Raw genomic sequence first — 26,722 nt, forward strand, 5'->3', positions numbered from 1 at the left:
AATTCAGGAGCGCTTGGACCGACTCCCCTCCATTGGCTGCCAGTTCCGAGAAACGTCGCACCTCCACACACCAGGCGGCAGGCTGGGACTGGCACCCCACCGGAGAAGAGCCGCGCCCACCCAAATCCACCGCTGTGCGTCGCTCTCTTCAGCCGGACCCGCTGCCCGCCTGCTCTCACGGGACCCGCCGGCACCACCGTGGCTCCACGCGCCACGCCGGGACGAGTCAATGGAGACCCCGTGGCACGAGCGGCTCTCATCATCGGCACGTCCACGAACCAATTCCTTGTGGATGAGCCGACGATCCGCCCGCCTGGGTTTGATCTTAGGCGCCTGATTGGGCCCAGCTCACCAGCCAAGGCCTCCTCTGTGCAGCAGAACCTGCACCGGTGGGGCTTAAGCGATGACCAGATACTGCAGCCGCGGTGTCGGATGGACGGCGACGCGTGTCACTGAAGACTGTGTCCACTAACCAAGCCAAGCGACCAAGCGGCATCGCCACATTCTGCAAATGATGAATCTGCTGCCTGACTCGGCGCAAACGCCCCACGCTGAACACAAAAATCGCCCCCTCTTCCTCATCACACGCTGTGTGCTGTCATATTTTTTGCTCTTTTTTTTAAACTTGCTTTGACAATTTGTTTCTGCTGTTCGTTTTAAATGGAACTTGTAATCTCTATATGCAGGTCCAGTGGCAGACTGGGACTAAACATCGGCACGGGCATTATTTTGTAAACATACCGGCCCAAATTCGGGATATGGGCAATTCTTTTTTCATTTCATTTTTTTTAATGGGTTGTGAGACGAACTGTATACAAGTAGCTAGATTTACGATGTGACGTGCAGTGCTAACGTGATTTTGCCGTGCGATCCTCATTGGCCTCTTTGGGCTGGGTCCAAATACAAATGCGGGGCGGGTGAGGAAGAATCTTTGGGGCTCCCAAATATGGGGACTTAATGCCAACGGATTGTGTAAATAAGCAATGAAGCGTGCGGACACATTGGTGATAATAAATATTTTAATTTAAAAAATAATTTATATCACATTTTAAATTTCCCCACACATCAGCCCTCGGAATTGACCGGCCCACCAAGCATTTGTCCTGCGGACTGCTCTCAGGCCAGTCCGGGCCTATCCAGGTCCACATTACACTGAATATTAGGGATTTGTAAACCATGTGCTGCTCAATTTAAACACATGGTCTGGTGGTGATGATACAGCAGTGTTGTCGAACGTTTCAGTTCTATACGTGAGCGGTCGCATTGCTCCGGGCGGTCATGGATGTTGGCGCTTACCTGGAGCGGATCCGCTTCGTGGGCAGCACAGCCCCCAGCGCGGCCTCGCTCCGCGCCCTCCACCGTGCCCACGTGCTGTCCGTGCCGTTCGAGAGCCTCAGCATCCACTGTGGGGAGCCCATAACCCTGGACCTGGAGAAGATCTACCGCAAGGTGACGACGGCACGTCGCGTGCATTGGACGTTAACCGCATCGCGAACGGCATCGCGGGGAGATCGTGACCTGACCCGTAGCCCCGAGCTCCCTTCCTGCCGCCTTGTCTGGTTTCCAACATGAGGACAGTGGCTAAGGTGAAAACTCCGCCATACCTCACAAAAAAATTCCGGGACAAATGCGTTTCTCATTTGTCTCGGCCACTGAATTTTACACGTAAAATTTTACACGTAAAATTCAGTGTAAACGTGGTTCTGCAAAATTCATATGCGGCACATTGCAGTCATATCTTGATATGTATTCCATGGATCCCTCTTTATAAGTTGCTTTCCATTTCAGGTGTTAAAACGTTGATATTGGTAAATATCAAAAAAGATGTGGAAGTACACGGGCCGCGTGACAAGGCCGTTGCTTGCCGACAGATTGTGAAGGAGCGGCGAGGAGGCTTCTGCTACGAGAACAACGGCCTCTTCTCTTGGCTGCTGCGGCAGCTGGGATTCCAGGTGACCCTGTGTTCAGCTCGCGTACGCAACTCCGTCACACACCGGTGAGGACCCTGCCACTAGGCTCTCTTTCTGTCTCTCTGCCGGGGAATGTGATGGGAACAACAGGGGCCTGCCTCCTAGCCACAATAGATTGCTAGTTGACATTGCCCATTATTCTGTTCCCAGCTATCAAAATGTGTGTAGATATAATAATGGATCTGTAATTATTTAAGTAATATCACTCTTGTGTCTATCGAGCAATGATTACATCATAATTCCATGATTAAGTTATGTAACCTGTGAGTAAACATTTGCCCACTAATTTTCTTCTAATAATCGGTCCCATTTCGTTGATGATGTCTCCGGTTATACCACCTCGTTCAGGACCTTTCCCTTTTGTTTATACTCTGAAGGGCAGTGTTTACTTCGTCAGGTGTAACGTCTGGAATTTCCTCTTCAAGTTAAATTCCTGGGTATTTTAGATCTGCATTAACGCTCTCCACTAACTTTGAGATGCTATCTGTCACACCTGTCACGGTAATCTCTCTCCCCAAGGGCCCCATTTCTAATCAACCTATTTTGATGATTTTATGCTCCCGTTTCTTACTACGATGTCTTGAGTAAAATTTGTGTAACAAAAAATCTAGTTCGTGAGGTAACCATATATTTATGAATTCTGAGCAACAGATTTAAAATGCCTCGGGTATCAAAATGATGAAATCAACGTATTGGCGGTACACCGGTGCAGCGTGACATAAAACGTTGTCAAATCAAAATTTGAACTGACATTCGACGAGAAGTGACTTTGACGTACCTCGCAAGGTTTTCTGACCGGGGTTCCAAATCGCGGAAAATAAATAATTATTGCGAAAATGTGCCTTTAGTTTTTTTTTTTACCGCGCACCAGTGTGCCGTCAATCCGTACAAATGTTCACATAGCCTCTATAGCGCCCTCTAGTGGAGACCCTTCCAACCAGTGGTGGCGTGAGCAGGACACTGCAGGGCTGCACCTCTACCTGTTAACCGAGGCTCGAGCGCAAATGACTCACGCGGTGACTCGGGCTGCCGCCAACCAACCAGTCGCTCAAGGCGTGCAGTTTGATGATTCCTCGGGTATCGATTACCAATTCATGACTTGCGCAATCGGTAATTGATCTTGAAAACAGTTACCACTTTATTGGTAATTGAACCTTATGGCCAGACCCCGGGGTCCCATAAGCCCCCGGCTCTCGCATAAACATGATATTATAATCTTGATTTGAAGCTTTCGTGACTGCAGGAATCAATACTCTTTCGTTATTTCGGTAAAGTCACGTAGGTACAAATACAATAAAATAATTCACGACGTTTCTATCGCAACACAAGCAATCTTCATCAGGTGGAACAACCACAGCAAGAAAATGCTGAAGTAGGCGAGAGAGCTGCCGTGGCAAGAGGTTATATAGGTAAGAAAGGGGGAGGCAAGGGGGGAGAGAGAGGGGGGGGGGGCTGCGTGAGCACTAGGGGGAGAAGAAGTGAGGCTGTAAACAAAAACGTTGCTCTTTTCACCAATCGGTTTGAAGGACGGTGGCAAGTGTTGTCTTGTTAAATTAAGCCTTTAAAACTGAAAACTACTTACCTGCAGTACCTCTATTTAAATACTATAAAACAAACAAAATTTACACCCCTCTGTCAATCATTGTGTTTCTCAGTGTGGATTTGTGTAAACAGTACATACAATATTACGTGTTTTCAATGCGCTGTTCATATTGTAACAAGCGTTTATACCAATGTTACTCTTCAGAGTAGTGGGTCGCCGCTCCTCTTATCCGCATTGATACGAGCGGTATGTGGGCACTATGGCTTGACGACAAAAAAATACATATCTGCACAGATGTATACGGACAAGAGAAGTATTATCAAACAGGAGGAATTAATGGTGCAACGCATCTCATCTGTTAAATATCTGCAAGTAATAGGATTGTCATCGATTGCTCCTGGCTGCAGATATTGGTAGGTCACAAATAATAATTAAGATAAGAGAGCAGTTTCACTATATTATGTATACCGTTATGACAAATAAAGAACTTAAGTCCTGTAGGCAGTTTGAGAAGCTTTGGATAAGACTTATGATCCTGCCCATACACGAGCATGGAGTGCATTCGCTTGTTCAGCTCTTCTGCACATTCATCCTCGCTGCGCTTGGACGACACGACAACAGAATGATCCATGCCTGGTGGGTCGCGGCGTTTACGTGCGTGGTGGGATGGGTTCGCCAAAAATAAATCAATTAATTACGATTCTGACTTTCGTTTATTCGGGACCCCGGGGTCCCGCGATAAGGTTCAATTGTAGAACAGCGACAAAGCTGATGTCATTAAACCTCGTTTGGTGAAGCATTGTTTTTGTTTATTCTTCTCGTGATTGCCTACAATTTGGATTAATTCCTACGTAACTGTAATCGTGTTGTAATTCTGAATACCTTTGGCAATTTCTCTACTGATCCACTATTGTGCAATGTGCGCAATGTGCGCAGGTATGGCCCACCGTTTGATCACCTAATTATCCTCGTGACACTGGGTGCAACGGACGGACAGGAGAAGTGTCCATCGGCGCTTCCGTCGGGGGAGCGACAGCTCGAGAGGTTCGTGGTGGATGTTGGCTTTGGGAACGGCATGCGGGAGCCGCTGGAGATGGAGAGTGGGCGGAAGAGCGAGCAGGAGTCTGGGACGTTCCGGCTGCGCAGCGACTGCCCTGCCAGCTGGTGGAACCTGGAGGAGGCCTCGGTGGAGGAGGCCGGCGGTGACGGGATGGACCGACTCGTACGCCAGCGCAGCCCTAAACACCAGCGCCAGCACCACATTGAATTGCCACCTTTATCAATATCGACTCCAAACAGATGTTTCAATATCAGTGATACAAGATGAAGTGTTAATACCTTTAATAGAAACATGTGTGTGCCTTCATTGCTGAAAAATCACTACCGCATCTGCTGTTTCCCAAGCAGTATGTACATAGCTCCCCCACACCGTATGCCTGATACTATTAATGTTACAATTCTTGAACCATTTTTATAATGATTTTTGAAATGTTTTTCTTCATTTTCAATGATAAAAAAATGGCTTTTAATGCAATGAAATGACAGCATTACGTCGATGCAATGAACCACTGGCGGACGTGAACGGAAGTTCCCTCTGTCCGGGCGTTCACGAGAACAGGCTTTGTGACAAATTCGAACACGAGAGCATGAACATATCGCCACGTGCGTGTGAAGTTATGTGCATGCTGGTCTCGTCAAATACAACGTTAAAACGTTACGCGCTTGTGTAACAGTATTCACAATAGAGTACTCTGTACTGTACTCTGTACTGCTCTGTCCACTGCATGTTGTTGATATCATGAGCCATGCTTTATCTACGACTGGTTGAAGACATCACGAGTGGTATCCACTGCTGTTGATATATGTTTTATTGTCATGAACGAACCCAGAATACAAAGTAGATTACAAAAATAGGGAAAAAAACGCGGATAACGTGTCACAAGTATACACTGCTATTAATGATCTTGTTCATGGTCTTAATTAACATAAGGTAGATCTGAAACACGGGTAGGACCAATACCTCAGCCGTGGCTGATCATTGTTTTAATGCGGTGGGCTCACACGAAATTGATTTCTCCAAGATGAAGGTACTCTGCAAACCCACTGGCTATCAACAAAGATTTGTTCATGAAGCCATCCAGATATATAGACACAGACGCAATTTCAACCGAGAAGATGGGTACAAACTGAGTAATCATTGGAAGGATGGTATTAACCAGTTTAAGTCATAACTGGCTGTGATGTTTCCATCCTACCTTTCGATGTTAGCAGTTATTTTCGACTCTCTGATTTTACATGAACAGGTTCACACTAACACAGCCACCGTTGCTCGTGTCCTCGATGTGGCGGCGGTTCTGCGATCTTACATTGACATGCTAATCTCTCACAATACAATGGCCACCTCCGCATCCTCGTCGTGGAGGTAGCTCTCCTATCTTACATTTACATGCTAATTTCTCACATTAACATCACTAGCCTCGCCCACTTCGTTTAATACCCTTGGGCTACACCCATTTCAAACCTTTAAAACAGCCTGCCTCAGCAGCTTTTCCCCTCTTTTTTTATCCTGATGATGATTGCTTGTGTTGCGATCGAAACCGAGTGATATTTTTATTAATTTTTATTCACTTTGCATTTTTTTTGGTTATAATTCTTTCTTCTATCTATGTGACTTTACCGAAAGACCCAAAGAATATAGAGATAAACCTGTTTGCACATTAAGTAACATTTTACGTTCATTTTGGAAAATTGTGTTTTTACAACTTAATACTTAATCCTTTTTGCCAGATATCCTTTGTAAAACAACATCAATCTTCCCACTCATTTTGCAATGGAGAGCAGCATAGGGCTGACTGCATTTTAAATCGGACTCTCGTACTCTGGAGCCACAGAACCTCCCCATGACCCCAAACACCTCCATACTTCAACTGGCCAGAAATTGATTACCAAAATAAATTATTGAACAGTAATATTGAAACTCCGTCACGTTTTCTGGATTTAAGGTTCTTAACTTCACCTCCGATTAGCATGGTTGGCTACATATGGTGCGGAGAAAATTCACCATATATGAACGCCATTTGTTCCACCCATATCCCCATCACCAAGAGTGAGTACCTCATTTTACACAGCTATCTCTGAATGCAAGTTTTTGGGCAACTCAAAGTGTTTTTCTTTTTGGGAGATGACAATTAAGTACTTTATAGATGCAAAAAACTGCGTGATATTTTTAATTTATAATAGTTCATTGGTTTACATAACTTGTCCAGTTTTATAATAATGAGTTTTACTCCATTTTTATGTCGACCACAGGTGGATAATCAGCCATCTGATGTGGAGGACCATCAGGGCTGGAGAGTGCTTTACAAGTTCGAAGCAAAGCCACGGGAATTTCTGGATTTCTCAGACATGTGCCAGTACCACCAGACCTCTCCGTGCTCTGTGTTTGTATGTAAATCTCTGTGCGCCCTTCACACGCCTCAAGGTTGGGTCACCTACATGGGCCGACATCTCACCAGCACCACCGTCATTCCGGCACGGGATCATCGAGTCCGCAGGAAGAGCAAAGCCGTCCGTGAGCTTTCCGATGAAGAGATCCCCATCGTGTTGAGGGACCTCTTTGGAGTCGTTCTCAAACATCCATTGGTGCCAAAAGATGAGGCAATAATCCCTCCAGACTGTGATCAGATTTAACCCTTGGAATTAATTAAATATGGACGTTTATTTGTTCCAGCTCTGCAATCAATCAATATATATTTTATTAAACACGTTTGAACAGTCACAACGAAGGGCACGCTATATGCCAGTACGGTTGGCAGGTTTGGAAATTGCGCCCCTCTGGTTTGGCTTAATTCCCTAACTGGAACTTGTTTGGGTACACACAGTTAATGTTCGGGTACAAACGGTCCATTCTCTAATAAAGACAGCGAATGGGGGCGGGTGGGGGTATGAAAAAGATACTGAACATTAAAAGAAGAAGGGAACAAGGTGCAATCAATAATTTGAATGTTTCAAATAATTGAATAATAAATTATACTTATAAAGTGCTCTTCTTCCATGTGAAAGAAGACTGGTCCTTTCCTTTGTTCGCAAGGTAAAGTCTTTATTCCACACACGGGTCCATACCATCGTTCTCGCTCTCTCCCGCAACCCCCCAAACTCCGCTCCCTCTTTTAACGTCTTCCTGGCTATGCCACTCGTCGCACTCCTCACCAATCTTACCCGAACCTCGCCTAACCATCCCAACTGATGCTCATCCAACCCTCCAGCTCTTTCCCCTTTTGAACATTCCGGCCAATCGTCTTGGCTCCCCATGCCCTAACCAATCAGAGCGTGCAGTGTTTGCTCCACCCTTCTTGATTACTCTCGTCCCAGGGATCGTGTGGGACAAACGCTCCACATGGAATAAGCATAAACACCTAACAAATACAGTTTCTAAAATAATAAAAGGAGGGCAAGAGCATGACAATAAAATTATATGAAAGCCTTCTTAAATAGGAATGTTTAAGTGGAGTCATAAAAATCTCAATTGAGGCCAAATCCCTGATGACTTTTGGCAAAGCGTTCCAGAGTGGAGGGGCTACGCAGGCCACAGCCCGGTTCCCATAGAGCGGAGCCTCAACCTGGGAGTGAAGAGGAGGCCCAGGTCCTCGCACCTTCGAGATCTCGATGGAGCATCAGGGGGCAAAGCAGTTCATGAGGGTATTGTGGTGCTACATTATGTCGGCCCCTCTAGCCGGTGGTGTCATCACCCCTCTTCTCTCTCGGTGCTTTCCTCTTGAGGTCTAACATCATCCATATGTCTTTAGTGGGGTTCTCTTTCCCCCTTTAATCATCAGATCATCTACCATTTGCAGAATGCCTCATCAACTTCTTCAAGGCCGGAGAGCATGGCGTGCCATCTGCCGGCTCACAGCACAGATGGGGAGTGCCCGCCCTGACCATTGCACAACAGCATTGTCTTCTCAGCAGTCCAACACCTTGAGAGCGATGGTTATGCAGAGCTGTCTGCCTCTTATGAGAGACGCAGACGAGATGGTGGACGTACTAATAACATGCAATACATCTGAAAGCTTTCGTGACTGCAGGAATTCATACTCGTTGGGTCTTTCGGCAAAGTCACGTAGTTAGAGAAATAATACTGGTAGGAACGAAATGGACCAGACCACCAATAGATTAATGTGTCCGTCCGTCTGTCCGACAAGATGGCCGCCCGCTCCCCCTGCGATCTGTGAACTAAAAAAGATGGCCGTCGCTTCCGGTGCCTCACGGCGAAACTTTAAACTTCGCTTCAAATTTACTTTACTGAAACGCATCACGTTTTTTTTAACACAGAGACAAGATACATTTATTAACACAGAGACGAGATACATTTAATCGCCTTATTTGTGCACGAAAAGCATGGCGCGAGGCCTAGTGCGGCAGGCTTCGCGAGGCCTAGTGCGGCAGGCTTTGCGAGGCCTACTGCGGAAAAGGCATCGCGAGGCCTACTGCAGGGAAGGCTTCGCGAGGCCTACTGCAGGGAAGGCTTCGCGAGGCCTACTGCAGAGGCTTCGCTAAGTCTACTGCAGAGAAGGCTTCGCGAGGCCTAGTGCAGCAGGCTTCGCGAGGCCTAGTGCGGCAGGCTTCGCGAGGCCTAGTGCGGGAGGCTTCGCGAGGCCTAGTGCAGAAGGTGGTGGTCAATTAATCTCAGATGTGATCGTTTGGAAATGAAAGACTACGAGTCTTTAAATCTCACAGCGTTTCTTGTCAAAACAAACACTTTTAATTAACGTTACACTAGAATACAGTATTTTTTTCTTTAACTCCTCTATACCCGGTCAATATCCCTGTACCGGTACTAAGTATTATTCCTACCAGCCCACCCCGCAGGGTCCTGTTAATAAAAATCACGACGTTTTCGATCGCAACACGAGCAATCGTCTTCAGGTGAAAAAACATACAGCGAGAGATCAGCTGAAGCAGGGTGTTATATAGGCCTGAGATGGGTGCAGCCCGAGAGTAAGTGGGCCGGGCTAGAGATGGTATTTGCATGTAAGTGGGCGCCCTGAGGGTGTGGCCATTGGATTGAGAGAGATTAGCATGTCAAGTATTGTGAGATCGGAGGGTGCCCTGAGGGTGTGAAGGTGGCCATTGTATTGTGAAAAAACGAGAGGCTCCGCCACATCGAGGGAAATGAGCATCGGTGACTGTGCGAGTAAGACATCCAATCTGCCAATGCAAAGACCTCCAACCTGGCAATGCAACTCAGAGAGTCAGAAATAACTGCTAACATCGGCAGGTGAGAGACACCACGTGAGAGGAGGAAATCCCTCTGTGTCTGGCATGAGCATCCCGGTGGGAGACACCACGTGAGAGGAGAAAATCCCTCTGTGTCTGGCATGAGCATCCCGGTGGGAGACACCACGTGAGAGGAAATCCCTCTGTCTGGCATGAGCATCGCGGTGAGAGACACCACGTGAGAGGAGGAAATCCCTCTGTGTCTGGCATGAGCATCGCGGTGAGAGACACCACGTGAGAGGAGGAAATCCCTCTGTGTCTGGCATGACCATCCCGGTGAGAGACACCACGTGAGAGGAGGAAATCCCTCTGTGTCTGGCATGAGCATCGCGGTGAGAGACACCACGTGAGAGGAGGAAATCCCTCTGTGTATGGCATGAGCATCGCGGTGAGAGACACCACGTGAGAGGAGGAAATCCCTCTGTGTATGGCATGAGCATCGCGGTGAGAGACACCACGTGAGAGGAGGAAATCCTTCTGTGTCTGGCATGAGCATCGCGGTGAGAGACACTACGTGTGAGGAGGAAATCCCTCTGTGTATGGCATGAGCATCGCGGTGAGAGACACCACGTGAGAGGAGGAAATCCTTCTGTGTATGGCATGAGCATCGCGGTGAGAGACACCACGTGAGAGGAGGAAATCCCTCTGTGTATGGCATGAGCATCGCGGTGAGAGACACCACGTGAGAGGAGGAAATCCCTCTGTGTATGGCATGAGCATCGCGGTGAGAGACACCACGTGAGAGGAGGAAATCCCTCTGTGTATGGCATGAGCATCGCGGTGAGAGACACCACGTGAGAGGAGGAAATCCTTCTGTGTCTGGCATGAGCATCGCGGTGAGAGACACTACGTGTGAGGAGGAAATCCCTCTGTGTCTGGCATGACCATCCCGACTATTACCGCGCGCGCGTTTGAACCGGAAGTGGAGTGGCGCGGGGCGCTCGGAGAGCGGCGCGAGGCGCCCGGGCGCGAAACGGCGGCGGCGGCACGAGGTGAGTGGGGGGCGGTGAGCAGAGGGTGAGTGGGGGGCGAGGTGAGTGGGGGGCGGTGAGCAGAGGGTGAGTGGGGGGCGAGGTGAGTGGGGGGCGAGGTGAGTGGGGGGCGAGGGAGGTGAGGGGGGGCGGTGAGTGGGGGGCGAGCAGCTATTGGCGAGGTGAGCGTTGGGGGCGGCGGTCCTCACTCTCAGTTTCGCCTGATCCAGTATTGCACTTTTATACCAATAGCTCTAATAGTGTAACACTCCATCACCCCGCTCACTCCATCACATCGCAAGAGTCCCGTCCCCGCGTGGCTCTTACACAAGAGCAGCAGCAGCTCCTGCGCGTACCGTGGGACTCATCAGCGCGGCTGTGGCGGCGCCACGGGGTGCGGCGAGGTGGGGCACGAATTCAGAAGTCCCGCGTGGAGTCTCCTCGTGTTGAGGGTGGGTGGTCAGCGGGTCGCGCTGGGAGGTCACGGTCAAGGGGGTCTGCACGTCCATCGCCTCGCTCCTGCAGCTGCTGCTGCTGTTGCACAGTCGACTTGTGACCTGCGAGCTTCGTGATCTCATCCCCCCACCGTCTGGCTCGAGGTCGTCTCACCGCGGTGGCCGGGAGATGTTAACGACCTCGCCACGTCTGCAGGAGGTCGTGGGTTCGATCCCGACCCTGACGATGCCTGCTTCTGTATATTTGGAGTTTGCGTGTCTCTCTCTCATCATCATCACGGTGGCTAGGAGATGTTAACTACCTCGCCTGGTAAGCAGGAGGTCGTGGGTTCGATCCCGACCCTGACGCCTGCTGCTGCTGTATATTTTGAGTTTGCGTGGCTCTCTCTCTCTCATCATCATCATCACGGTTGCTAGGAGATGTTAACTATCTCACTAGATCTGCAAGAGGTTGTGGGTTCGATCCCGACCCTGACGATGCCTGCTGCTGCTGCTGTATATTTGGAGTTTGCGTGTTTCTCTCCCCGTGGTCGCGTGGAGCTTTTAAAGGGAACTCTGCTTTTTCTCTCCACGTGTAGAAACATGGGTTTAAAGTATTTGGCTACTATAAATATCCATATGATAAGCCACTTCGTTGAGATATTAGTTGTGGTCAGTCGCTTCTGAAAAGATGCTATATATCTCAGTGGGCCTTACTTGGTAAGTGTATGTGTGTGTATTACAACAGATCTTGGCCAGAGCTACGAGTGTTGTTGGGCTTCTTCTGTCCCTGGAGGTCTCAGATCCTCTCCACGTTTTCGTTGAAGTTGGGGGGGGGGATACGAAGGGGCCTTGAAGGTGCTGTCTCTCGCAGCCAACATTTACATTATTTTCCAGACCACACGCTTTTCCGGTTGTTGGGGACGGTTGTCAAATATCGAGATTTTGAATATGGTTTAACATCTTTCAGTAGTGCTATGTCCAAATGCATTTTTGGCAGGTTAGGGCGATGATGAAAGTTAAATCATTACACTTAAAAAAACAATATATAGTATACTGTTGCTCTGTTTACTGCCACAAAACGCTAGCTTTGGATGAGGCTATTAAACACATGCATGCAGTGCGCATATAGGGTGTGGTGATGTGGATGTCATGCACAATGGCTTACAGGCACTTTGACACTTGGGTTGAAATAATAAACACATTAGCTTTGTCTCTCCGTCTGAGGCAGAGGCTCACATTCATCATAAATATGATCTTATGTACAAAATTGGTATTATAAAGTGTTATAATTAAGGACTTAATGACAGTGAGGGAATGAACTGTGTTTTAGCTGGTGACCGCACGTGTAACTCTGCTCCAAGTGTGTTGTTGTTTACATTTAATAAGTTAGGTCGAGAAAGTGATGTCATCTCATTAATTGGGATGTAATCTCATTTATTTTGAAATGATAGTGTCTGACCAGCTAGTTGTGCCTCAGGCTTGTTCCATCTGGCCCGGCCCTCTAGCTGCTACCGTAGGCGCACACCAGGCTCAACATCCCTGGTGAGTCGGTACAGTCAGCAGCTGCCAACGCCGAACCCCGGGCGGCGGTTAACTAACCTGGCAAACTCAGCTTGTCTGAGCCTGGGTGTGTGGAACCCCTGGTGGAGGAAATTCCACCAAAACGGGTCTTTGGACCTTCCACTGCAACCAGGACCATCTCCAGTCGTCTTGACTACGTCTTGCCACTGGGTACAGATGCGGCTGGTCGAGAGAGTGAGGTTGACGCTGCGCAAATCACCCTCACTTAAATCCAAGTTCTCTGCGCAAGTCATGGCACTTTATTTACCATCGTCATTATCCAAGTCCTGTGGCGATGGGTGAGCGACGAAGCAGCAGGCACGGATATGCTGGAAGCTGTAGCTGCAAACCTGCACGCAGGCGGCTCAGGATATTGGTCGTTCGCTCACTGGACCGAAGCAGCAGTGAAGTCCGGCAGCACCCTGAGTGACTGAGCAGCCCTTTTCAGGATCGCACTGCTCACCTCCGTAGTGAGGAAAGGGTTAGAAAAGGTACCCTAAACATTGTCTGCTTCAAAACATCCTGGCCAGCCTACCGCAGCTGGCGGGATCCCATACTTGCGGTCGAAAAACAAAAACAAATAAAATGAAAAAGACCAAAGTGATACCACTCACTGTTGGCGCCTGGAATGTGCGCACTTTGATGGACACATCTGGATCAAAAAGACCTGAGAGACGCACCGCCCTCGTGGGGAGAGAGCTCGCCAGATACAATGTGGATGTTGCTGCCCATAGTGAGACCCGACTGGCCGATACTGGGCAAGTGACTGAAGTGGGTGCAGGTTACACATTCTTCTGGAGCGGACGAGGCCAGGAGGAGAGACGTGATGCTGGTGTTGGTTTTGCAGTAAAAAACCACCTGGTCAACCAATTGGCAAGCCAACCCAAGGGGATAAACGACCGTTTAATGACCTTACAGCTCCACCTATTGGGTAAAAAGGTGGCCACCATCATCAGTGCCTATGCCCCTACCATGACCAACTCTGACGAGGTCAAATCCAAGTTTTATAATGACCTGGAAGTCATTATTGCTGCCACAGCCAGCTCGGACAAACTCCTGATACTGGGTGATTTCAACGCCAGAGTTGGAAGTGACCATCAATCATGGAATGGAGTCATAGGTGCACATGGCATTGGAAAATGTAACAGCAACGGTCTTCTACTGCTGAAAACATGCTCTGAGTTTGACCTGCTCATCACCAACACGATATTCCAACTACCAAAGCGCAAGAAAACATCATGGATGCATCCTCGTTCACACCACTGGCACTTGATTGACTACGTCATCATGAGGAGGAGCGACCGGCACGATGTCAGGGTGACCAAGGCAATGTGCGGTGCTGAATGTTGGACTGACCATCGTCTCATCATCTCCAAACTGAACATCCGGATTAAGCCTCCCAGACGCCCACAAGGAAATAGACGCGTCAAGCGTCTTAACATCACTCGCCTACAACAGGAACACACCAGACTGGCCTTTGTTGAGGCTCTAGATCATCACCTGGAGTCTCTAAGCTTCGAGCATACAGACGCTGAGGCAGACTGGACTGCTCTCAAGACCGTGCTGCATTCTACAGCCCTTGAATCACTTGGTGTTCCATTACGTACACATCAAGATTGGTTTGATGAGAACGATGCAGAAATCCGAGCACTCCTTGACGAAAAACACCGCCTGCATAAAGCATATCTGAATGACAGCAGCTCAAGTTTAAAGAAAACTGCCTTCCTCAACATTCGCAGGATTGTCCAGCAGAGACTCAGAGTCATGCAAGACGCCTGGCTGTGCGTAAAAGCCGAGGAGATCCAATCCTACGCTGACAGTAACAACACCAAGTGCCTCTATTATGCACTCAAGCAGTTCTATGGTCCGCAACACTCAGGAACTTCATCTCTCCTGAATTCAAATGGAACAACACTCCTCACGGAGAAGCACAAAATACTTGCAAGATGGGTCGAACACTACAGCGCGGTCCTCAACCGGCCATCATGCATAAATGAGGAAGCAATTGCGAGACTGCCTCAAGTTGAAATAAACCAGTCCCTGGCTGTTCTACCATCCATTGAGGAAACCAGCAAAGCCATAACACTCCTCTCGTCAGGCAGAGCTCCAGGGTCCGATGCCATTCCAGCAGAAATCTACAAGGCTGGAGGGCCTCGCTTAGTTGAGAAACTGACCGACTTCTTCCAGTCTCTGTGGGAATTAGAAGCTGTTCCCAAGGAGTTCAAGGACACTACTATAATCAATCTATATAAAAGGAAAGGCAATCGGCAGGACTGCGACAACCATAGAGGCATCTCCATACTATCAGTCGCTGGCAAAATCTTGGCAAGAATCCTTCTGAACCGCCTAATTGTCCACCTAGACCAGGGTCTGCTACCTGAGAGTCAGTGTGGTTTCAGAAAAGACCGCGGAACCACTGACATGGTATTTACTGCCCGGCAGTTACAGGAGAAATGCCAAGAACAAAATGTTGATCTATATATGGCTTTCGTTGATCTAACAAAAGCATTCGACACAGTCAGCCGGGAGGGCCTATGGAAAATCATGGCCAAGTTTGGGTGTCCAGACAAGTTCATTGGCATTGTGCGCAAACTCCATGATGGCATGATGGCCAGCGTCAGAGACCAGCAAGAACTCTCTGGTCCGTTCCCAATCACAAACGGGGTGAAGCAAGGCTGCGTTTTAGCGCCAACGCTCTTCAGCATGGTGTTTTCTGCCATGCTGCAAGACTCATTCCAGAACCACAACACTGGGATTAACTTCATCTACCGTTTTGACGGTGGGCTATTCAATCTGCGGAGGATGCAAGCCAAAACTCGAGTGGAGGAAATCACTGTTCGAGAACTTTTGTTTGCTGATGACTGTGCTCTGGCTGCTGACTCAAATAAACATCTACAGGACAGTATGGACCACCTCTCCTCAGCCTGCAACAACTTCGGCCTAACAATCAGCACAAAGAAGACTGAAGTCCTATACCAACCTGCTCCTGGGAAACCCTACACTGAGCCAACCATCTTTGTGAATGGGCAAAAGCTTTCAGCCGTTGACAAGTTTACTTACCTTGGTAGTACACTATCTCGCGCTGTGCACATAGATGATGAAGTTAACATCAGGATTGTTAAGGCCAGTGCAGCCTTTGGACGTCTACGTGACTCGGTATGGGAAAGGACTGGCATCAAGCAGGAGACAAAACTGAAGGTCTACCGGGCTGTTGTCTTACCAACTCTTCTGTATGGGTGCGAAGCCTGGACAGTTTACCAGCGCCATGCCAAGAAATTGAATCATTTCCACTTGAGCTGTCTGAGGAAACTGCTGAGGATCAAGTGGCAAGACAGAATCCCTGACACGGAAGTCCTCAGCAAGGCAAATATCCCCAGCATCTACACCTTGCTTGCGAAGGAACAGCTTAGATGGACTGGCCACGTGACCAGAATGCCCTACGCGAGACTTCCAAAACAAGTCTTCTTTGGCGAGCTGAGGAATGGCAAGCGAGCACAAGGTGGCCCCAAAAAGCGCTACAAGGACACCCTGAAAGCTTCCTTGAAGAGCTTTGGATTCGACCTTAAAAGCTGGGAATCCCTAGCACAGGACCGACCTGCCTGGAGAAGAAAAGTACAGGACGGTGCAGTCCTCTGTGAGAGTAGGAGACGCTCCTGTGCCATCTTGAAGAGGCAGCAGCGCAAATCTACCAAGGAAGGACGTGTGGCTGCACCTCAGAGCTCTGCATCCTCCCTGACCTGTCCAGTGTGCCACAGGGAATTCCGGGCTCGGATTGGCCTCTTCAGCCATTTGCGCACTCATCAAAACCCAACATAATGACAAACGTGCCTTGGTCATCATCAACTTTGATGGACGAACAAGAAGAAGAAGAATCTCATTTATTTTGAAATGATAAATTAACGTATTAATTTAAACCATAAACGCAGCTGAGATCTAGATCCTCCAGAGTGAGTCCTGTCTCATCTCACTCATCATCAGCCATTCTCTATCTCCTGCTGGATGAAGACTAATGCGATGTCTCTGATTTGTTACCCGAAATGTGTGTTTTGTGGGGGCTGATGCTCCCCTCCTCTCCCCCTTCCTCCTCTCCTCCCTGCCGGGCTGCCGCCGATCAGGTGATCGGCCCCCCTGCACCAGCATCCTCTCTGTGGGACATGGCTAGTGGCTGGCTCCCCTCCGCCTCGGGTTATCCCACACACTCCCCACGTACACCACCACTAATCCCGAGGTGGCTACTTGCACGCGCGTACCCGTGCAGTTGCACGCTGCTCACCACGCCTCGCGCTAAAAATCGCCGTATGAACATCATTAATGCCCAGGTGGCTACTTTCCCGCACGCGCTCGTGCAGGCACGCGGGTGAGGACGACGGCCACGGCTTGTGCTAAAAATTGCGCGGTGGCTGCGTGGACGCGGGCGCAGTCAATGAGTTACTACGCAGCCTCACTCGCACGCTCGAATTACGCACCACGCCAACACCCTTAATGCGATCGTCGCTCTGCGGACACACTGCGTAAAGCGCGCTGTGTAAATACGCACGCAAGCGCAAGCACCGGGCACAATGACGATCGTATTGATGATAATATTTGCGCGTTAATCAGCTGTTCAAACATGCACACGAACGTCAGCGATCGTTTATGATTGAATACACGCCGATCGTCACACGTACGCACGTACTCACACCACCCCTACGCTCTACCCACACACACCAACACCACGCGGCATCGTTGCTCTGTGCTCAAGTTTATTACTGGCTTGCCCGAAACCCCGCGTGACCCAGAGCAAAATACCCAGCGAGCAGTGTCCCACCAATCTCTATCCAAACCCTCGGGGAACCCTCGCGCTATTCTTCACCCCTCGGACGTACTCACGGTATCCCACGGACGCGATGGGAGTCGGAGGGTCCGAGAGGTCTCGGCCTGGTTTGAGTTGTAGCTGCCAGCGTCCCTCGGACGCTACGAGCAGCTGGAAGTCCGATGGGGTCGCTGGCTGGCTCGAGGAGGACTGCCTAACGTTTCTCCTCTTCCCTCCTCTTATCTCTTCCCCGTTCAAAAATCCCTGGTCAAGTTCTGTTGCCCTCCCAGCCAATCGGGTGCCTATCTTTCAATACTCAACGTCGTCCCGGCCCAGAAATTTCCATCCAATGCCCCCCTACCTGGTACGGCGTCGCCGGCGCGCCTTCGCCCATCGTCTGCGTGCTCGCCCTCCTCCTCCTCGTGCTCTCGCTCGCTGCTGCCCCCTTTGCCTTTCTAGGCCGTTCAGGAGTTTCCCTCCCACATGCTCTCGCGCGTCGCTCGCTGGGAGCTTTGCTCCTCCAAGGCCTTATTCCCCTGTGCTGGTTGTGTTCTCACTCCGGCTTGCTCGGTGAGCCCGTCGTGACCATACCATTTTAAGCTAATTCACGTGGCCGCAGTGCAATTCGGCCTGGGGGGGGAGGTCGGCCAATCTCCTGGCACTGGGAAACCGTGGGACGTCCCCACGAGGGGGCCCTCGGGTAAAAACCCAGGGTGCCAGGTGACCCCCCCACGAGACCCTACGTGGGTGCGTGTGTGTGTGCGTTTAGAGGGGGTGTGTGTGCGTTCGTGTGGGGGGTTGCGAGGGGGGGACAGCAGCGCTGGCGGAGTTGCTCCGTTGCTGTAGCACCACCGTTTCCCTTCTCGGTGTAATTCCAAATGTGCAACTCTCTTTGCTTTTATCTTCTTCATCATGGTCTGTCTATTGCTACATTATATAAACAATTAGGACAACTTTGTAATTTAATATCAATTGAAACGCATTGCATCTAGATGTTAAATGATCTTGAGTATCACGTTACTCAAATTAGACTATGAATGCCTCTTACAGTACTGCTTTTGTACTGATGATGGGGTTAGGGCCCATGCCTGCTTTGTTCCACCGCTTCCTTGTGCATGGATCCGCGCTCTGATTGAGTCGCCTCTTACCGTGCCTCTTCGTTAGTTCTGTTTCCACTGCAGCCACCCTTGTGCTCAAATGGGCCAAGCTGGGCTGATTCCGTTCGCCAAGGGCGGTAGGGTGGCGTTGCAGCGGTAACGCGCATTCATGCCTCACACGAAGAAGGACCTGGGTTTGATTTTCGACTTGGGCGCCTCTCTGTGTGGCGTTTGTACGCTCTCCCCCTGTTGGGGATGGGTTTCCTCCCATATATATATAAAAATAAGCTATGTAACTGGTATTTTACAAATTCTTAAATTTACCTGTAAATGACTCAATTGGGATTACAAAGCAACATCATTCCTGATTACAAAAATTTGGCAGGAGTGCTCTGTGGATTACTCCATGGATCATAAAGAGTCTGAGACTGGGGTTTTCCTGGGTAAACATGTGTAGTAGTAATAAAAACTAGTAATAAAAACTAGTAATTCTATGCACTGCGCGATGATGATGATGAGGAAACACCAAGCTGTATTGATGACCACAAACAAGAGTGAAACCAAAAGACAACTTACGACTGTTTTCTTTATAGTTGCAAATACATGGTCATCATTGTGGTGGCAAATACTATCTTGAGTATACAAAGCTGCTTGTTGAAACCTCTTAAATATATAACTTTGGAATCCTACAATCCCATGTGAGCCTTTTATTTGTATTTCGTGACATAAATCGGCCCTCCCCCATCCTGCACTCTCAGCGTAACTATTTTTATTGCCTCATATCTTCAACACTCGCTGGCTGTGTTCGCTTCCGGACTTCTGCATTCCTTATCCTGTCCTACCACAACATTCCCAGCATCCGTCTCAGACACCACTTGAGCTGAAATATCCAATAACTTTCATCTCGAACTGCTTAGGGTTTCAGCTCTCTGATCCATATGGGAACACGGATGTCACTCGTGCCTTACATTCCCTTCTCTTTACACTCGGACTCATCTCCCTTCTCTTACACAGTGGTTTCTGTAGCCCAGCACAAACCTGCCTTGCTGATGCAATGCGCCTCTTGATCTCGTCTTAGCTCCCTACAATATGGAGAGCACTGCCTAAGTACACAAAGTCCCTCACCTTCTCTCCACCTACCGGGGCTTGTGATCCTACGAGAGGAGCTCCGTTTCTACATTTGTCTTAAAGGGATAGCCTGCATCTTCAGACGCCAGTGTCTAACCCAGGAGTCAGCAACCTGTGGCTCCGGAGCAGCATGCAGCTCTTTAAGGACTGCTTCGTGACATTATTTATTAAGGACCACCATCTCCTATTCACATGCATTGCGGCTCTTGTTATTTTGCTTGTCACCCTCTGGTCTAGCCTCATTGCCGTAAGACTGCCAACAACTGTATTGGCTCCAGCCAAAGTCATAGCAAGTGTTAGGTATTGCGTGTAGACGCAATCAAACCTTCACAATGATGCATGCAATTATTTGCAGTGTGCCTAACACCCCCCATAATTTGAAAGGCTCTCCTCACAATCCAGCGCCAAACACTGTAAGTAGTGCAGTGCCACTGCGCTGCAGCGTTGCTCTGATACCGAACAGCTGCTTCGCAAGAAAACGACGGGGACGATGAGGCCCTCCTCCTCCTCGTCGTCGTGTGTGGGAGATGTGGCCCCTGCACCTGGAGAACTTGGTCCTCCACCCACCCGGCAAAAGGGAAACAAGCACCAAGCTCTGGCACCTGCTTGCAGCGCCTGATTGCAGATATATTTCAAGTTTAGAGTTGCTGTGGTTATTTTTGCTGAAGCGATTGTGAAATGATGCTAATCTCCCATTTACATTCCTTGTGCACACACTGGCTTAAGTTCCACATTCCTATGACAGAATACGTTTGTCTATAGGACAACCACGATTGACTTCCTACAAAGTGGTACTAATTGTCTCAACTCGTGATGATTGATGGTTGAGTTGACCACCTACCAGAACTTACATTTCATTCCTTCCCAACTGAGTGTGTACGCCTGAGCGAGGCTTTGAATTCGCCCACTCGCACGGTGACTGGCTGTTGTGGGCATCGCAAGCACCGTGGGCCTGCTTTTAAAACGATGCGTTACGGTTTGGCTGTACTCCAAGTGGACGTTAAATAGCATTATGTTCACTGGGAAAAATATGACCTTTTAGCCGACAACCCTCGAAGGGCAGCGTTTTCCGTTAGAATGTAAAGGCGCGTGCCACCACAGCCACACAAACGCGCCCTGGGCTCCTATAGGGCAGAAGTGCTCAAGGGGAACCACCTGTACAGCTGCGACGCATCCGTACTCTTGTACCTTTGCTACTTGTGTGCAGATGTACAACCCGGTATTTTGACAGCAGGGGCTAGTGTTGACATGCTTGAGGGTGGCAACTGTCTGTATCATTGGAATATTGAGGAAGTTGCTGCCATGCGTGTCTGCAGTGTCTAAGCAACAGAATATGAGTCGGTCTGCTTTATCTCCATCCCTTCTGTTCCACGGAGTTTGTGGCAGAAGTCTGGGCGGATGGAGTATGAAACCCAAGCAACCGTCATTGCAATCTGTTTCTTTACGCAAACCACCACAGGTGCAACGGATCATTACGTGTGCATTTATGCTGTATGTAGTACGCTGTGACCGTCTCTTGCTTAGACTTGGAGTAAAACTGAAGGTTATTTTTTGAAATGCCAGGATGTTTGTCTTGATGTTGCGTTATCAGACCCATGTTGATTTTGCCCTTGTTGCCTCGATGTCTGCTATTTACAAGAATGTGATTATCGAAAACTTGAAGAGAGATATGAATAGAGCCATAGGAGAAAGGGGGGGGCTGCTCCTCCTCCGCCTCACCTCACCTCCCCACAATCTCTGTACTCCAAAGCCTCTCATGTTTAGAGATGAGACTGAGCTGCCCTGTGTGTGCGTGGGCATCCTTCGTACGAACTTCCGTGCCGGGTCGCTGTGCGCTGTTGACCAGTGGCACCAGGAGGGCGCGATCATCAACCCCCCTCAGGTTCTGTTCGCTCAGCAGCCGCATGGCTCCGAGCCAATGGATAGAGCCGTGGCTTCGTGTAGGGCACGTGAGAGCAAGTGCATGCGACTCCATTAAGTGGCACTTGTACACCGATGTGTACGGAGCTCTTTGAGCAAAGAAGCACAACGCACACCTTTTTTCACAATTCGGATGCGGAATTAAATAATCGGAGTGTAAAAGCCCTTGTGCGAATACTGAAACTTGGTCACAAAAAATGTTACCATAAGTGGAGCAATAAACCAGTACAACTGCGTTATCGAAAATCACTAACGCCGCCCTGCTTATCACTGCAGCACACGTGTGGGGGGAGGGGCCGTGGTGAGGTTGTGAGCCGTGACGTCACAGCTCGCGCACGGGACGGGGGGAGAGAGACGTGGGGGGGGGGGACCCGCTGCTGCTTGGCTATCGGCGGCAGCCACAGCGGCCCCACGTAAGCCACACGCACGCGCTCTCCGCGGACATGGCTTCTTAATAGGTGCTTAAAAGTGAACACGTTGCGCCATTGAAGGTGAGCGGTGTGCACAAGCATCACGGTGAGCGTGGGTTGGTTTGGTTTTACCAAACGCCACTTATTGCTGCTTTGAGTAACAGCATCGACATCATCTGTGTGTTCATAATCTGTGTGTTCATCATCTATGTGTTCTGCCAATTATTACACGTGGGGAAACGTTCGTACATTTGAACAGCAGCTATCTATCAGAGCAAGTGTGAAGCTAAATCTCCGTAATATAGCACACAGTCTCTGTTAAAGGGCTATGTACAGAGTTTATATTGTTCTGTCTGATTCTCATAATTTTAGGAAATGTAAAAAAATGTCGGTTCATTGCTATTTTACTCTAGACTCGAAAAATGTAACCTTGGTGTGCTTCCCATGACTGGTGGACTGCGGTTATTTATTATGTTTATTAGCCATATTACTTCCAATTGCGCACATATATTGTGAATACCTTCTTCGGACATTGTCCAAATATAATCAGTCAGTTAATGTTACAGATGTGCAGGCCATGTTGAGGCATATTTAAAGCAATGGCGAGGTTTGAGGTCCGGGGTAAGGTGTCGTCTTGTTCGTGCTCTGCGAGTGTGCCGAGTGCACCACCACCACCGTGTCTCTACAACGACGCTGTCCATGAGGACGTGCACTTTCTTCATCGGATCACCACCGCTCCTCCCATTTGGACGCTTATGAGCAAAGGATCATCTGTAGCACCAAACAGATCTGCAGCATACATTATTTATTTAGTTTAATCTTCTGCATTATTAATAAAAAAAATTGTAGACATTTGACACAAGTGCCGGTGCGTGAGTGGATCACGCCCTCATGGCAGTCATATCATCCATCTCGCCACACCACAAGATTAGCCTGCGCTCCAGGCAGGCTAATCTTGTACGTCCAAACCAACTCCTCCCTTCTCTTGAGATCTCATCGCATATATGTACGTTAAACTTCTTTCGCATCGTACATAGCCAACCGTGCTAATCAGAGGTGTGGGTGGAGTCAGTCTCTTGGGAAGCTGCAAGTGACAGTGTCGCTTTAAGGCCTCGGTGGTGAGGGCACATATTAGACAGTGGGAAGCCTTTATGATACAGCGCCTACGCTTTCTCCCCCAGCGCTGCCTAAGATGCTCAGTAAAATGGGGCTAGAGCTATCAGAGTGAGCTTATACGACCGACTCCTATGATGGGAGGAGTGTTCCTCCTTAGAGAGAGAAAGAGGAGGGACAGTTATTCAAAATGATTTGATCCTCATCCTCCGAGAGCTTTGAAGGAATTGCCACAGGAAAGACTCATCAAGCTCCTTCTCAAGTCTGGCCAGAGCTCAAAAGTCTCTTCTCTCAGGGAAGAGTGCCCATACATTTATGATGGTGGACTGGCCTGGACACATTCATGGGTGAAGCTGCGTAGGGGGATTGAGGCCTCCTCAATTATGGAGGCAATGTTCATCATACAGCAAGGTCAAGCCTAGACATGTACCACAGTCCTGACTGTGGATGCCGTGAGGTTAGCTAAGAACCCCCTAGGAAGGCTGCATATGAGGGACTTTCCGGCCTCAATTCCATCTCCAACAATACCGGTTGGATAAGGATTTTTAGCAGGAATTTAAGACATGCACTGATTGACCACAACTCTAAGATTGTGACTATTAAAGTGAATGTAGGCAAGTTCTCACCCAGTCCCCGAATCATCATTTGATGCCTGAGTGATGGCGACAGGAAGAGACAGCTGTGCGATGAGGAGCTGGCTACTTGTGAGTGTTGGGTGGCTCAGGCAACACACTCCTGCGAGGGCCGCAGTGGCTCACGAGGCGTCACCAGATGGGGTCTTTTAGCTGCCGCTCGGACCCTGTCGAGGTTGTGGAGCGCCAAAGCGTTACCCAGCAGCCGTGGAGAGGGTTGGTGGGATGGGCGGGCGGCACCTTGGCAGCGAGGCCACGTGTTGCTCGCACTCACCCACCCACAGAGAGTCTGCGGTCGTTTCATAGTTTATTCACTGGTCGTGTTCGTGAACAGATTGACGATCATTAAATTCGCGACATCTGGCTGGCGCTATGCTCTTGTGTTTCGCAACGGGAGTGAGACTGGCGGAAGCACGAGTTGTAATGTGGGCGCGAAACATACCCTTTTGTTTCAAATGGTGAAATGAATGAGGCAGCTGGAACTCGCGATAGTGTCTGAAGTTTATTTACACCGCTGAAGTGCACTTTTCCTATCTCCGTGGCAACGCTTATATGGCATAAACACACGAAAGTAAACGGCGCACAGTGCACGCACACGGGTGTGGAGTTTGGAGTGTTGTGCACGTGCGAGTTAATGCGCACGGTTCTGACAGGGCATGTGCAGGTGTGAGCAGAATGCCGTATGTGGATCGATTCAATCGCATCTGTGGCTTCCTGGACATTGAGGAGTGCGAAGGCAGCGGGCGCTTCCAGCGGCGATACTTCATCCTGAATGGCTCCGCCAACAGCCTCGTGTGGTACATGGACAATCCACAGGTATGAGGGAACAGATGGGCTACGTCGCCTTGCAAGAGCCCTTTGAAACGTAGCAGTGTCGACCGTTATTGCACTTTGGGTTACCCAGTACAGCTTTACTGGAGAGTGGAGATTCTCTTTGTTAGGAGGATCACAGTAGTGTGGGCGACAATTGCCGTGCAATTGTTAAGCAAGCAATATGCGAGTATTTTTCTCTTAATTATTTGGCAAATGTGGACCGTGTCAGCACGCAATGGCCTACCTACTCTTTGAATGACATTGCAGGGTCTTTAACGTCCAGCGTTAAGGTGACGGTATGTATTGGAGCAAGGCAGATTTGTACCAAACTCAAGGTGCCAGGTCATACAGAGTGCCTTGGATTCAAGAAAGGCTAAGTGGTGGACGCTAAGGGGTGTCAACAAATTGCCTTCATGTGCCACGGGTTGCACACACCAATACTTTTCCCTGGCCCGCCGTTTGGGTTTAGCCTTCAAGACCAAACTCGGCTTCTACATTGGTGGCTTTACGGCATTGTTCACCGCAAAAAGTTGACGGCAGTTTCATAATAATCCCAAGCGACTTTTGGAAAGTGTGCAGGTGCCTGCTCCAAGGGCTTACATTTGCTGTGGCGGCAGTGGCACAAAATTCACCCATTTTTCATAAGTGTCTTATTTGATGAATTCATTAACGGGCCTTAAATTGAATGTGAAGATTTTACTGTGAGTGATTAATACAAAATTACGCACGATATGTATGTGCTATGTACAAAATTCCTATGTCATTGATTATTACCATGCTCATGAACCCACTGAACAAGTATTACAATTCCTCATTCATAATGTAATCCTAAATTTGAACTCGATAGTTTAGGGACATTTCCATTCTCTCTTGCCGATGTGTATCTCGTGCTGGACATGAATCATCGGGTTCAATGTTGTGAAATATTTGTCTGTTTCGGTTTCCTGTGACTTGCCTTGTTAGGAAGTCCCCCCCACTTTGTTTTGGCATGGAGCATATTGAGTGGTCTTCATCATTTGGACGATTACGGCCGTCGCACGCAGTCACTCCGAACGAAGATCCCTGCACGGCCATATACGGGCCCTGAGGACGTTATCCACTTAGAACAGTGCACACGAGCCAGATGTTTATTGTCTTTGAAGTACAAGGCTGCAATGCCATCAGACAACACTATCTTTATGATGTTTTACCCATTTAAATTTTGAAGTGAATGCTCCATCCAGGGACTAGGACTGTATGTATGGGTGTGTCTTGGCGTTGCGTTCACAGCGTGGCACTGGGCTGAGGGTCATCCAGAGGGCTACCCAGTGTTCTGTTGCGGTGCGCTTGAGTGGCTGAGTCATCATTGTTCCTTTTGAACCACTTTTAGAACCTGCCGGAAGGAGCGACAAATGTTGGATCTCTTAACCTCACCTACGTAAACAAGGTGCGTTCCGGCCAACATGCAAGCGTTCGGTACATGTTAATACGTGCACTTCATGTTTCTGTTGTAAATATTTGTGCATGCGGCATCTTGAAATAGGGTCACATTTAGACGCTATATAAATTACTCGGATTGGAATACGCGAGTTCATGAGAATTAGTTTGATATCACGCTGCTCTTTACACAATTTACATCGCATGTCATGTCAACACATTTGATCGGGTACTCACATGGTGCAGCTGCCCCTGTGGGGCACGAGGTGACTCAGCGCCCCTTGCCTACAAAAGGATATTCTTCTGCCAGTTGGGGGCGATAATCGATTGCTGGGCGCCACGGTGGCGAGATGTTAACTACCTCGCCTGGTATGCAGGAGATCATGGGTTCGATCCTGATCCTGACGCCTGCTGCTGTGTATTTGGAGTTTGTGTGATCTCGTGGACGCGTAGCTTTTTGTCCGAGTCCTCCGGTTTTTCCCTCCACATTTAGAAACATGCACTTCGAACATTTGGCTGCTATAAATTTTCACGTGATAAGCAACTTCATTGAGCTATCATTTGTGGCTAGGTCGCTTCTGAAAAAGAGATATATGTCTCAGTGGGCATTACCTGGTCAAATACAAAATAGTTTAGTTTTAGTT

At 48.9% G+C, this 26,722-nt stretch overlaps 2 protein-coding genes across 12 annotated transcripts in view; both read left to right on the top strand.

Annotated features, from left to right (window-relative positions):
* Window positions 1–7,556, top strand: part of LOC144717739 (arylamine N-acetyltransferase 2-like) — a 30,151-nt gene extending 22,595 nt beyond the window's left edge. For 7 of the 8 annotated variants that reach the window (XM_078593349.1, XM_078593348.1, XM_078593350.1 and 4 more), the window contains 4 exons: window positions 1,243–1,449; window positions 1,872–1,996; window positions 4,450–4,735; window positions 6,823–7,556. In XM_078593349.1, the coding sequence (XP_078449475.1) occupies window positions 1,279–1,449; window positions 1,872–1,996; window positions 4,450–4,735; window positions 6,823–7,203 (963 nt within the window). In that variant the 5' untranslated portion in view covers window positions 1,243–1,278 and the 3' untranslated portion in view covers window positions 7,204–7,556. The remainder of the gene's footprint in view (window positions 1–1,242; window positions 1,450–1,871; window positions 1,997–4,449; window positions 4,736–6,822) is intronic. The other variant, XM_078593351.1, reaches the window with a different exon arrangement.
* A 3,123-nt stretch (window positions 7,557–10,679) lies between these two features.
* PLEKHA1 (pleckstrin homology domain containing A1) overlaps window positions 10,680–26,722 on the top strand; it is a 42,545-nt gene continuing 26,502 nt past the window's right edge. For 2 of the 4 annotated variants that reach the window (XM_078593354.1, XM_078593357.1), the window contains exons 1-3: window positions 22,090–22,185; window positions 24,503–24,665; window positions 26,032–26,088. In XM_078593354.1, the coding sequence (XP_078449480.1) occupies window positions 24,525–24,665; window positions 26,032–26,088 (198 nt within the window). In that variant the 5' untranslated portion in view covers window positions 22,090–22,185; window positions 24,503–24,524. Of the gene's footprint in view, window positions 10,782–22,068; window positions 22,186–24,502; window positions 24,666–26,031; window positions 26,089–26,722 lie in introns of those variants that run through there. The other 2 variants (XM_078593355.1, XM_078593356.1) reach the window with 2 other exon arrangements.

This window comes from Lampetra planeri, chromosome 4 (genome assembly GCF_965212315.1).
Source record: "Lampetra planeri chromosome 4, kcLamPlan1.2.h2, whole genome shotgun sequence".
Classification (NCBI taxonomy): domain Eukaryota; kingdom Metazoa; phylum Chordata; class Hyperoartia; order Petromyzontiformes; family Petromyzontidae; genus Lampetra; species Lampetra planeri.